The sequence below is a fragment of the Varroa jacobsoni genome, unplaced genomic scaffold, assembly GCF_002532875.2.
Source record: "Varroa jacobsoni isolate VJ856 unplaced genomic scaffold, vjacob_1.0 scaffold_1291, whole genome shotgun sequence".
In the NCBI taxonomy this organism is placed as follows: Eukaryota; Metazoa; Arthropoda; class Arachnida; order Mesostigmata; family Varroidae; genus Varroa; species Varroa jacobsoni.
Genome location: NW_019214193.1, coordinates 1 through 12,384, shown reverse-complemented (window position 1 = coordinate 12,384; position 12,384 = coordinate 1). Strand labels below are relative to the sequence as shown.

Genomic DNA, 12,384 nt, shown 5'->3' with positions numbered 1-12,384 from the left:
ATGAACAAGTATTCTATAGCACACTTAATACGTAATAGTATTTGGGCCACGCCATCTGTTGACTGATATAGCACAGTAAAGGTTTATAGAGAATTTTTTAAATGAGCCTTTATCTGACTTCGTTAAAACTAATTAAACATACGTACTACTGAATTACTCATGATATTTATTTAAGCACGAATTCGAGGAATAACTGATTTTTTTTATTTATATATCTATAACTAGCCTAATAGCAATATGATGTTTTGCGAAGTTCATTATTCCTTTGAGCAAGAGAATAAGTGCCGCTTTGAACTACATTTTCTTAAGATTAACCTAATATATGAAGGGCAATATCTCCATATGGTCTTCCTATATAGATAATATTGGATTATATACAGCGTCCTTTAAATTGCATTTGGATATTAACTCAAACTTAATATTTGTTGAAGTACGACTTTCACTCTTTAGCTATTATAATTAATATGCTTTCCTTTGGATACAAATTTCTATTTAAAAACAAAATGTGGATTGAAGCTTCTGCTAAGCTCGTGTTTAAGTTGTCCTTAGCTTAAGTATTTGCTGGATTTTTATATATACTGCTTGTACACCTCCGTCTATCAAAAAATGCCACAATGTGGTTACAACCTACTTCGCGCCTAAATTTAGAGCTATCGAATAAGTTTCTATGAGAACCTGTGATACCGCAACTTCTATGCCAGCCGGCGCGTTCTTGTTGGCTCTCTTCGACAACATATGTGTTGTAACAACGTGCGTTGGCGTGAAAATTTTCATATTAACGTGATTTGTGTATTCGGTTTGATAGTTCAGCGCTTAACGGTGAGCAGCCAGTGATGGTAACCAAGAGTGCGAAGATCAAAACTCGTCCAGATCCCGCTATGGATGAAATTAGCGATGATGAGCCGGACTTCTCCGACCCCGAAGGTTTCATTGATGACATTAACGACGAGGATTTGCTTGAGGTGGGAATCCAACAGTCGTACGCGTAGAACGTGTTTAAACCACCGTAGTGGAATACATTACAGGTTGCACCCACAGCAAGCGAGTTCGAAATTGGTTGTGTTTTAAACTCTGCGAATCGAAAAAGCTTTCTTGTGATCAAGAAGGACTGAACGCTCGGATCGGCCGAGCGGCTCTCGTAGTTTGTGCTTGAGCATTGGCAGAATCTACGCTGTACAAGGGCAAAACGGTTGTCAGCGACTGGTAGACAACAAGCGACGTGAACCAGCAGATAAGAAGTATTATTGGAAAAGCCTTTCATGAAACACTATAACTTGTTCAATTCGAACCTCTGCAAATTCTAGTCTTCAAGCGTCAAGATTAGCAGTACGCGAAGTGATAAAGATGTTCAAACTGATGATAACAGATTGTTTTTTTTTTTATTTTAAAACGCGTGTCGTTCACTCTTCCTATATTTTAGTGTACGCGCTGCTTTTCCATGAATTCCTGACAAACTATATTCACAATAAACAATCATTTCTATGCACATACATAAAGGGTTCATTTTAAAGAATAGCTGGTGTTAGTGATATGGTATCTATCACTGATAGTCGCTATGAAATTTAAATGCCCATTTGTTCATTCAAAACTTCCCATGAATGATCTGCATATATTTTTCTGCCACTGAAGTCGAAATTAAACTTCTCTATGTACGTTATAGTTGCAAGCTGAACTATTTGTTGCGCACGTTGCGGGGCTAAATCAGTTTCTATAACGTTGTTGATATTTATTATTTTTATTCAATTATATTTCGTATGGTTTTATGTATTTTTGCCACTTGCTTTACTTGATTTCTCTTGGTTAGTAAAAATATGTGTTTAATTTGGATAGGTTCGGGCAGTTAAGAACATGATTATTTAATTCGTTTTGTTTAAAACTTCACATGGGATGCACACTTCGATGCATAATATTGTATCAGATTCGGCCATATAATTATCTAAACTACATTATAAATTTTCTCCACGGGGCCCGCATTCAAATTAAATTTGATAAGCAGCCCTGTGAATCATAACCATTTTCGGGAGCAAAGGTATTACGCATTATTCAACCCTTAATATTCGATCGTCAAGCAGATGGAAAAATTTTTTCGAAGCTAGTGACAATAAATCCTAATTAAAGTTAGTGCATCAAAGGTAGTATTCTCGACTTAGTACTATTGTCGAGAGAAACATACCTTTCCGTAGTGGGTTGTCGATGCCGCAATAATTGCTGTTGTATATCTTCTTAAAAACTAAAGTAAAATAAGAAACTAATCAACACCGCTATTTAATCGGCCAGATTCACAATTATTGCGAAAATCATTAATCAGTTTCTTATTTCTCGTTTAAAAAAAAATAAGGTTTTTTTCTTTAGAGTAATCATTGGCGAAATTTTCACCTGTCTTAACAATGAGACTCCCTAGGGAGATGTTTTCTGTCAAGAAATCTGTATTGCAGTTGTACCTTATCGATTTTAACAAACCTTCTAACCTTACCCTATAAGGACTTATACCGCGAGCGACCAGCAGAAGCTGACGGTCTTGAATCCGTAATCGTGGTGGACAACATACCGATTGTGACTCCTGAACGTCTCGATAAGCTCAAGAGTGTTCTCCATAAAACGTTCTCTCCGTTCGGCGAGACAAGTTCGTGGGAGTTTCCCATTGACGAGGAAACTGGAAAAACAAAAGGTTTCGTGTTCATCGAATACCGGGACGCCACTGGAGCTCAGGAAGCTGTACAGCGCATGAATGGGTATGTATCGTGCACAATCTCTAATGTAGTCTCTCTTTTCTTTTGTTGAGCTTTTTTGCTCTCAAAAGTCCTGCGACTAATCGCTGGAGTCAGCAGATTACGATGTATTCAGCAATACTATTATAACCATTGATATAATGTATGCTCAGTTTATCTAATCTATGGCTAACCATTTATTCTCTTTTATATTCATTCTTTGCTTTTCAGATACAAACTAGATAAGAATCATACGTTTATCGTCTGCCCGTTCACCGACTTTCAGAAGTACGAGGCCCTCTCAGAAGACTGGCGCCCTCCGCAGCCACAGCCATATCCATATGGTCAATACGGCAATTTGGGTCTGTACCTTCAGGAACCTGACTGTCGAGATCAATTTGTCGTCACCTCGGAAAATGGCCGCAAGGTGGGAGGACTTTTAAGGCTTATTTAATACAACAGTCTCGCATTCAGCTGTGTTTTATCACCTGGGAGAATACAAAGACTGTTTTTATGGAATGTTTTTTTTTGTACTGTGCGACTGACTCTCTCAGCGCATACTAGACATCGTTAAGTTAAGATCGTTTTATAAGCGTAAAATTCACCGCTTTCAAAAGGCTTTTCTTAGTACTGCCGGAGAGCGAGTGAGCTCCCTTTTGCCGATGTACGCAAATTACTGATGAGGGTATTTTAAATTGTACAATCGTTTTATATATTAAGCTGATCGAGATCTGTTTCCCTAAATAGGTTGTATGGGTTTCAGAAAATAAAGATGTGTGAATTGATAAGGACGAATTCTATTTATCAGTAACTTAGTAATGATTCTGTTTGTTTTATTTCAGGTATCCATGTATCTGCATGGATTCCAGGTAAATCATCTGTCTGAATCGTTAGGATGAGTTTTCGTTCGGTTACTGTATTTGTATAAATCAAGTCAAGTTATAATTACCCCATAACCTTTGTCTGTTAACAAATATAATTGTTTTCATACACGCCTTGATTTAATTTAATAAAATTGACCTTGCAGGAGGATTCCTTACTTTTTGAGCGTGATAACTTCACCGATTTGGGTGTTATATGGTCGCCCAAAGGCACCTACCTTGCCTCATTCCACGAACAGGGCATCCAGTTGTGGGGAGGAGAAAAGTTTGAAAAGATTCATAAATTTAAACATTATAAGGTAAATTGAATGGCCGATACGGTTTAGATATCCCTCTATTCTATATCCAATGTATCTAAATATGATGCAAAGATCATGTGATTTTACGCGCTTTTGTACTGAAATCAAAAGTGTTTGCAAAGTTACGCAGCCCTACGAGAGATAAACCAACTTGACGGTTTCCATTATATTTTTTGTTTCTTTTTTCTGTAAGTGCATATTTTTATAGGGCTATGTATCTCCAAACAAAAGTAATTAGTTATAAGTAAAAACTATTAAACAGAAGGCTACCATATTTAGTTTCCCGTAGAGCTGCGTGAGTCTTTTCATATGCTTAATGTGTTCAACAAATACAGTATACAAATCGTGATGTTATTAAAATCTTTCACTCGCTTGTCATAAGCCACAAGCAAAAACGGCAAAACCCAAGTCCACATACCTTTGTGTACATTTACCTAACTTACAGACAGATTAGCCATATATATTACAAAATAGGTAATGCTAAGGTAACTTTAGACCGGTTAAAGTCGATTTGGCCGTTTGTATTGGTTCTTTAACGCAGGTGCGGTTAATCGATTTTTCACCATGCGAGCGTTATCTGGTGACGTTCAATGATGGTGTTGGAGGCCCAACAGGAAAAGGCTCTTCCGATTTGCACGAAGATGACCGGAAGCCCAGCGTTGTTGTGTGGGATATTTTAACAATGCAGAAGAAGAGAACATTCCAGCCTTCAGAAGAGATCACATGGCCCATGTTTAAGTGGAGCCATGACGACAAATACTTTGCCCGCCAAACCGAGGACAATATTCAGATCTACGAAACGCCTAGCTGTGGACTTCTGGACAAAAAATCACACAAGGTAACTAATGATGTTTCAGGGAGCGAAACAATCCATATCTGCATTTTATTTGTACATTCCGACTTTCGGGAACGTTTTAATGAATATTGTTCTCGTCATGGAGATTTATTTCTAATTAAACTAAATTCCTTTTCTTTGTTTTCAAGGTAACCGGTGTTAAGTCGTTCAGCTGGTGCCCGACTTTAAACATCATGGCCTATTGGGTAGCTGAAGACCGAGACGTACCAGCTAGGGTAAATCTTTTGGAGATTCCTTCTCGGCAAGAGCTTCGATCGAAAAACCTGTTCAACGTAGCCGACTGTAAAATGTGTTGGCAGAAGAATGGCGACTACCTAGCTGTCAAAGTTGACCGTTTCCAGAAGTCTAAAAAAGAAGGCAACGTTATCAAATATTCCGGGATGTATTTCAATTTCGAGGTAACTTATTTGTTGAACTAGATACTGGCATTTTAGTAAGTAGAAATATGTGAAATAATTACAACCATTGTGAAACATTTGAATAAACCAATAAACCTATTGCTTATTAGTAATTGAGGAAGTAACAGTTACTATGATGATGAAATTATTTACGGGCATTGTAGTAACTTTAAACGTTCTGAAATATGGATGCATTTGAATATTTTTGTTTTTCCTACTGCTTAGCCCGAGTCTTTTTTGTATACATCGGTTTCACCTTGCCACAGGTGTTTATGATTCGAGAGAAAAATATTCCCGTAGATTCGGTCGAGTTGAAGGATTCCTGCGTGAATCAGTTGGCTTGGGAACCCAATGGTTCAAAGTTCGCTGTCGTCCACGGAGAAGGCCAGCATTCGGCTGTGTCATTTTATCAAGTTAGTTTTCTTTGCCTAATTGTTTTCTCGTGCGAGCGGTCATTGACAGGCACTTTTCAAAATATTATTCGAGATTTATATAGCATGTTCTTTTCTCTCATGACTGTAGTGTACGGGTAAAATCAATTATTTTTAGGCTATCAAAAAGACAATCGTTGACAGCATGTGTACTTGTACCCATGAAAATAGATTAATCATGATGATCCGTGTTTCGGCTTAAGGTCAAGTCTGCTTCAGTGACGCTGTTAAAGCGTATGGAAAAAAAGTTGTGCAACAGACTTCTTTGGTCACCTAGTGGTCAGTTCATTGTGCTTGCTGGTCTGAAGACACTTAATGGCACACTCGAGTTTGTGGACACAGCGAACGATTTCACCATACTGACGACTGCTGAACATTTTCGTTGCACGGACGTTGAGTGGGATCCTACTGGACGATATGTAGTTACCTCGGTCTCAGCTTGGGCTGGGGACCGCTCGGATAATGCCTATTGGATTTGGAGTTTCCAGGTAAGCATTAAACCTACTGTAAATCGCAATTTTCGTACTTAACTGCGGCTGATATTTGGACGAAATTCTACAAAGAGAAAGCAAATTGTGTCAATTGATAAAATATTAGTATCCTGATAAGGAAAATATATAAATATTTCATATAGTGGAATACTACTACACAATAATAGTTTGTTCCTGTATTTTACTTGACAGTCATCTAAAGTTATCTAGTAGAACAGTTTACTTTTTGCACAAATTATTTCGTAGCCCCAGAGGGCGATCCATGTAAAGCTGAAGCTAGATGTGCTTGCCAAGATGATGCTTTTAATTACGGTAAATTATGAACATTAATTTTATTTAATAAAAAAAGTTTGGTTGAAAAGTTTTTGTAAAGGTCTTTTTTTTGTATAATTATGCACCCAGCAGCTTAAGTTTCTTTATTCCTATTCAAGAGCTAAATTTCAAACTCAGTATTCAGGAAAATCTTTGACTCCGGATGTATTGATACGCTTTTTAGGGTAAGACTCTACGTAAAACGGCTCCGACAGGCTTTTGTGCATTCCAATGGAGACCCAGACCTCGCACCTTGCTAACTGAGGATCATATTAAGGAAATCAAGAAGAATTTCAAAAAATATTCGCAACAGTTTGAAGTTAAGGATCGCGCATCACTTACCAAGGTATCCAAGGACATTATGGAGAAACGCCAAAAATTAATGGAGCGACATCGTAGCTGGCAGGCCGATAAGAATAATAAACTCGCCATTCTGAGGCCTCTTCGCCTCGAGCTTCGCGGTGGCGTTGACACGGACGCTCTAGATACTACCGAAGATCCTGATGATCTTGAGGAGGAAACTCTTTTTGTACTTGTCAAGGAAGAGAGCATCGCACTCCCCGCGTAGATCTTGAAGCTACAGCCGTATTATACAAACACTGGCTGAAAGACCGCTTCACCGCTTGAACCATCTGTGAAAAAAGGGACTTCTGGCCGATGACACATGATGTCGAAAAGTAGCAAACCATGGACAAAAGTGGAACAAAGCACTTACGAAAATAAACTAATAAATTCTTATTATTCATACAAGTAAAATTCTATTGTCATTGTCCAGTTGTGCTAACAATTAATAAGAAGTGTCGCTCACCTTAACTGATTTGATCCTGGTTATACCTATACAGAAATTGCTGTAAACAGACCTCGCTTTTTGATGTAATTAACCTCCTCCCTCTATCCCCTCCTAAAAAGGTGTTTCAATCTCAGGTAAAGGAAAGTCTCTAAGACATGAGAGTTATACACGATTGGAAACCAAGGAGAGTATGTAAAAGCGCTTCATCCGTTACTGCAAATCAATTGTATATATTCTTTTGATGGTTCTAATTGCGTTTTATCTGGCGGCAACTTTTGGCAAAACATAATAAATGGCCAGCGTCTAAATCCTGTTTTTTTACCTATAAACTCCTACTCAATATACAGTAGGTGTAACATTCTCTCGAGTAAAATTTTTTTTGGCTACCTACCAGCAAAAAAAGAAAAAAAAGACCGGATTTTGATTTTGTACAGTACTTTTGCTATTGTAGGTACCCAGGCCGTCCCACGTAAGAACTGCTTGTGTGGAAATAGAAGTATTTCACACTATGCACAACAGGCTGCTGGTTTATGGAAAAAATTAGTAAAAAATAGGTTAGTAAAATTATAAGAAACAGAATTATATGCTACTGCAAATATCCCAATCGATTTTCATGTGTACATATATGTTGCCTTACATCTTTAAGGGGTCAATGTCCAACAGTTTCACTGCCACGTTGAATTTTATTACGTCAAAGTCAATTTTTGTCTCACGATTATTATACTAAGCCCATACCATCAGCGGAGTTGCTAAGTTTGGATACATACATGATACACTTGAAAGATATTCAACCTGCCAACCAGATCAATCGATCTGTCCGAGATATGACAAGATTCGTTCTACTTCTGTTTTTTCTAATTTCTCCTTTAAGGGCTAGCATCTTTGCCTATCTCTACTATTTGCTTTTGCTAACAAAAGGTTTGCGCGAATTCCTCGTAAGATGGACAAACGTAGCTTACTTCATAATAGTCAACTTCAATAATCAAACAAGCGAACTGCTGATGTGAATGTAAAGCTTAGAGAAACTTCAATAATCGACAGATTTCAGTTTTAACGAAAATGACTAATGGTTTCTTCTGTTTCTGTGCATTTAAAACTTTTCTATTATACGCCTAATACCTTGACTCGCTGCTTCGAACTTCGGAAAAAAATACCCACCTCGAGAAATCGCCTCCATTCTATAGCAATCTTTAGCAAATTCATAGTAGTTTCTCCTTTACTACTGTACCACTTGCATGGTACAGACAATACAATGCATATATCAAATTAACATAGCAATATGAAATTAAATATTAATTGTCTTCTACATGAAAAATAGGTAAGCTCAGACCAAAAATCAACTTTAAGATCCTTTGTTTACTGGACTGTTTCTTGTCTTTTAGCAATTGTAGCATTGACAGCAAGTAGCCTATTGTAGTCAATTGTTGTGCTACTTATACAATGGTCAATCAAAAACTTCGATCAGAAAAAATCGATTTTTGCCATAACAATGGCCCCCTATAAATTGAACCCATTTTAACTACATGAATAGCACAAGTTCACTCAATAACACTACTTAAAGTTCATATTTTATAAAACGGTACCACCTTTATACATCTTTCATAAAGATTTAGTTGGTTTTCGTCGTCGGTATAAGTATATACGTATTTGTAAATCGTTGGGAACTACCTGTCAAAGTTAGATTTAAAATAAAAATTTAGTTCGATCTGACTATTTTAGAAGTTTCGTCAAATATTGGACATTTACAGTATCATAGCTTAATCTGCACGCAAACTACCTATTTTTGTCCATATAAAACTCATGGGGGCAAACCGATGTATACAGAAGAGCAAATAATGAGTCTTTATTTAGGAAAAGTTTTCTAGTAAGGAGAAAGTGTTTAAGAAATTTGAACTACTTAAACCCTAAAAGTATTTGATTTCCGACTTGAAGGCTTATATCTTTCAAAGAGCGGACTCATGGTTTCATGCTCAACCCAAGATGTTGCCTACCTTTTCTTTATTCTCTATGTGGTGTAAAACAAGCATCAACTTACATATTGTGTACTTTTCGAAAACAGTAAAGCCTTTGTGATTTTCCTTGCCATTGTAATAATCTTTATTTAATGTCTTTGCTAAGTTTATTTACTGAATTAGTTACAGTAATAGCTTGTGCCTATTGGATGGAGTTCTTTGTCCAAGTGCTTTTTTCGCGGTATTTCTGGCTCTCGAAGTTGATTTTGTTTGAACCGCTGTAATTCCGCAAGTCAGAGATAAAACCCAGTCGCGTACTTTCTTACTGTTTCATCATACAGTTTCAGTCAAGAAAGTATTTTCGATGTTTTTTGAAAACGGTTGCATAATCTCCAATTAATAACTTATTCTTTTTACACCGAAGCTCATGTAAGCAAAAACTCTTTGTCACGAATCATTGTTAATTACTAAGGTATTCACACACACTAACTAGCTTAATAAATACTGTTTTATACTTCAGTCAGTAACATTCACTGCCTAAACAATTTATGTAATCCTAAACTTCTATATATATATAAAACAACTTATGTGGTAAATTATGTAAACGTTCCTATATTTTTTCCCGAATACCTTTAATAGTTTTAACTGGATACCTTTAGTTAAATTGGCCGACCAATTTAAACAAAAAGGTTATGTGAACTAAATGCACAATTCTTAGGATCTCGTACTCTTATTTCTTTCTGAATTACATTACCATATCTAATTTTTAATATGCATTTGATAAAATTCATATAATATATCGAGGCCACACCTTGCATATCTTGAGTAAAGTGTAGTTTAAAAAATCTTTCGTTATAGTTATCGTAATACAAGGAGGTTATACACAAAAGGTTCGAAGCCAAAAGCGGTCCCGAATGTACATTAAAATAGTACAAAACATTATTTTTGGTTTTCAAACTCGAATTAGCAAAGTCCTACTAATCAACGGCGTACTCTTATTACAACTGATATGTTTTAAAGCTTAAATTAGCCAACTCCTATTAAGGAGCGGCGTACTCTAATAAGAACTGATGTGACATTTGACAGTCATCGAGACACGAAACTCAACTATTGAATTGAGCGGCGATCAAGGAAGACTGTTTAACAACGCTAGCCTGTAAATTTTAACTAAGTGCTATTTGATTAGCCAATAAAAAGTTACTTTTCTGTCATATCTCATATAGCCATATACTGATTCAAATTTATTTCGTGGCGTATATATAGCTATTCGGAACACTAAAAGCTTTCGATAGGCAAAATGAGGCATTCCCCACGAAGAAGCAGCCCACAGAGCATAGCTAATGCGCCGGCGCGCGCACGCCACAGGGAACCGGTCCTCTCTGTTATACACTCGATGGCGACTCGGTCACAAATGACGGCCGACAGCCGATGAGCAACAACGCGCCCCCAATGCCCGCCCATGAGTACAGCCGCGGGCGCCTGTTCGATGTCTGCTCGCTTCTGTGACCATATAAGGGATGCCGGCTGGGTGTCGAATCGACTCTCCGAAATCTTTCCGCTGGAAAGGAGATCCCCTCCAGACTTAGCGGGCTCCTGCGAGCTGAATAAAGACGCAACGCTATTTGAAAAGTTGTTCTTAAACTTAGTTTCCTTAGGCACTTTAGTAAAATCGATGTTTGCCAGAATGAAACGTTTGTTTGAAAAGTAAGTGGGCTCTCAACGGGGGCCGTATTGTAATCTGCTTACTGTGAATGACACTTGTTCATTGTCAATCCAGGCTTACATATTGTCATCGATACACCGGACGAAATAAACTTATATTTGGGTAGTCGTGATAGCCTGGGTGGGTAAGGCGTTGCGGGTAATTGGATCTGTCATGGTGGTCTTGGCGGACCGGTCGGTAGGCGCCATCTTATATCTGACGGATTGTTTAAATGTGGCGCCATGCGTGGAAAGCCACTTATATTTTTTGTCCCAAAGACATTTGCTACATTATCCGTCTTTTTCACAGGTAAACGTTCCCTATAAACTAAACGTACTATTGTCTTGTGCAGGGCTCGCAATGCGAATAGTTGGTTCCATTGCCGCACGGCCGATGGTGCGTTGATGGACGATGTCATATTGAGCCAAATGTTATCACGCGTGTCCCCGATCGTGTGCTGGGAACGAGCATGAACATGTTTTTTGCAGTCGTAAGTGTTCTGCACCGATTCGACTAAGCTAGATACGCATGTCGATTTTTCACAGTGTCCTGGCTACTTGCACGAGACACGGTCGAAGTAGTTCTATGGTCGTTCCACGACAAACCTCATGCAATCCGTCACTGTGCCGCTGGTGTATCGGCAGCGCCATAACCATCACAACGCAGTTACTGACCATAGCGGGCGAGTTGTGGCCGCGTTAGCGGGTTTCAGCGGCGATCGTGGCGCCCTCATCGCGGCGGTTACGGCGGAGGGGTTTCGTTGTGCTGTGCATCAGCAGATTCAGGAGCTTTGCTTTGGGTAGCCCCAGTTGAGTGTCTAGCCGCCAGCTTCAAGGGAACGACAGGCAAGCGGCAACGGTGTGGCTATCGACGCGAACACTGTGGAGCTAAAAGAACGGTGAGCGAGCGAATGCAGCTAAACAAGGCTGTTGTACTACTACTTGTCGTGTGTTGAAAGGAAGGCTTAACGGAATAATAGCAGCGGCGACAGGGTTCGACGACGAGTCGGCGGCGACTCGCTGTTCAACTTCGCCACTAGTGGCCCTCGGTTTGTCGGCTTTCTTCTTCATTGTACGTAACGTAACATAGAGTAGATTTTGTTCGTTGATTAGCAAGTCGAGTTTGGTGAGTGCGGATTCGCTGGTACGATCGCAGCAGCGCTGCCGTTGCCGTCAGTGGTCTGATCGACAATCAGAGCTTTCTTGTAAGCACAGCCGCGGGTAGAGAGTGGAAGACGAGTCTCGGAGTGTTTGCCCGACACCCCTTCGTCCATATCGTCAAGAGTTGCTTATCGGTCGGGAATTGTCGGTATTAAATCGACCCGGCCGCTTGGCCACTCAATGTGAGAATCAAAATTTCGGCCGGAAATGCCGTCGCTAAATTAAAGTGCAAGTGAAGTCGTAATTAAGTGACACCAAGTGCTATGATTCTGTGGAGTGTGCTAACCGAGATTTAATAGCACAGTTGTGGTTTGCCCAGCCGGCTTTTTGGGGGGTGTGCCTACCCTTGTTGGCAATAAGGAGCGAAAGGCGGTACAGTGGGCATACGGGGGGGGGGGGGGGGG

General features: G+C 39.1%; 2 protein-coding genes across 2 annotated transcripts; one reads left to right on the top strand and one right to left on the bottom strand.

Annotated features, from left to right (window-relative positions):
* The first annotated feature begins 708 nt into the window (after window positions 1-708).
* eIF3b (eukaryotic translation initiation factor 3 subunit b) lies at window positions 709-7,474 on the top strand. Its single transcript, XM_022847493.2, has 10 exons — window positions 709-962; window positions 2,482-2,732; window positions 2,940-3,135; window positions 3,551-3,577; window positions 3,736-3,888; window positions 4,430-4,726; window positions 4,873-5,142; window positions 5,409-5,555; window positions 5,777-6,061; window positions 6,561-7,474. Exons 1-10 carry the CDS (start codon window positions 834-836, stop codon window positions 6,942-6,944), a joined length of 2,139 nt encoding a protein of 712 aa, XP_022703228.1. The 5' UTR covers window positions 709-833; the 3' UTR covers window positions 6,945-7,474.
* A 1,758-nt stretch (window positions 7,475-9,232) lies between these two features.
* LOC147752372 (uncharacterized) lies at window positions 9,233-12,357 on the bottom strand. The gene is made up of 2 exons (XM_086971711.1): window positions 10,865-12,357; window positions 9,233-10,718 (listed from the first exon to the last, which is right to left on the bottom strand). The coding sequence occupies exons 1-2, from the start codon at window positions 10,909-10,911 to the stop codon at window positions 10,394-10,396; spliced, it is 372 nt and encodes a 123-aa protein (XP_086827837.1). The 5' UTR covers window positions 10,912-12,357; the 3' UTR covers window positions 9,233-10,393.
* Between the last annotated feature and the right edge of the window lie 27 nt (window positions 12,358-12,384).

What these genes read in the sequence shown, in the direction of transcription:
- eIF3b (XM_022847493.2), top strand. Translation starts at nt 834, where the DNA reads ATGGTAACCAAGAGTGCGAAGATCAAAACTCGTCCAGATCCCGCTATG. An exon ending in ACGACGAGGATTTGCTTGAG is followed by an intron (nt 963 to 2,481) that starts GTGGGAATCCAA and finishes TTACCCTATAAG; the next exon opens with GACTTATACCGCGAGCGACC. An exon ending in TGGACAAAAAATCACACAAG is followed by an intron (nt 4,727 to 4,872) that starts GTAACTAATGAT and finishes TTTGTTTTCAAG; the next exon opens with GTAACCGGTGTTAAGTCGTT.
- LOC147752372 (XM_086971711.1), bottom strand. Translation starts at nt 10,911, where the DNA reads ATGACAATATGTAAGCCTGGATTGACAATGAACAAGTGTCATTCACA. An exon ending in ATGAACAAGTGTCATTCACA is followed by an intron (nt 10,719 to 10,864) that starts GTAAGCAGATTA and finishes GTCTTTATTCAG; the next exon opens with CTCGCAGGAGCCCGCTAAGT.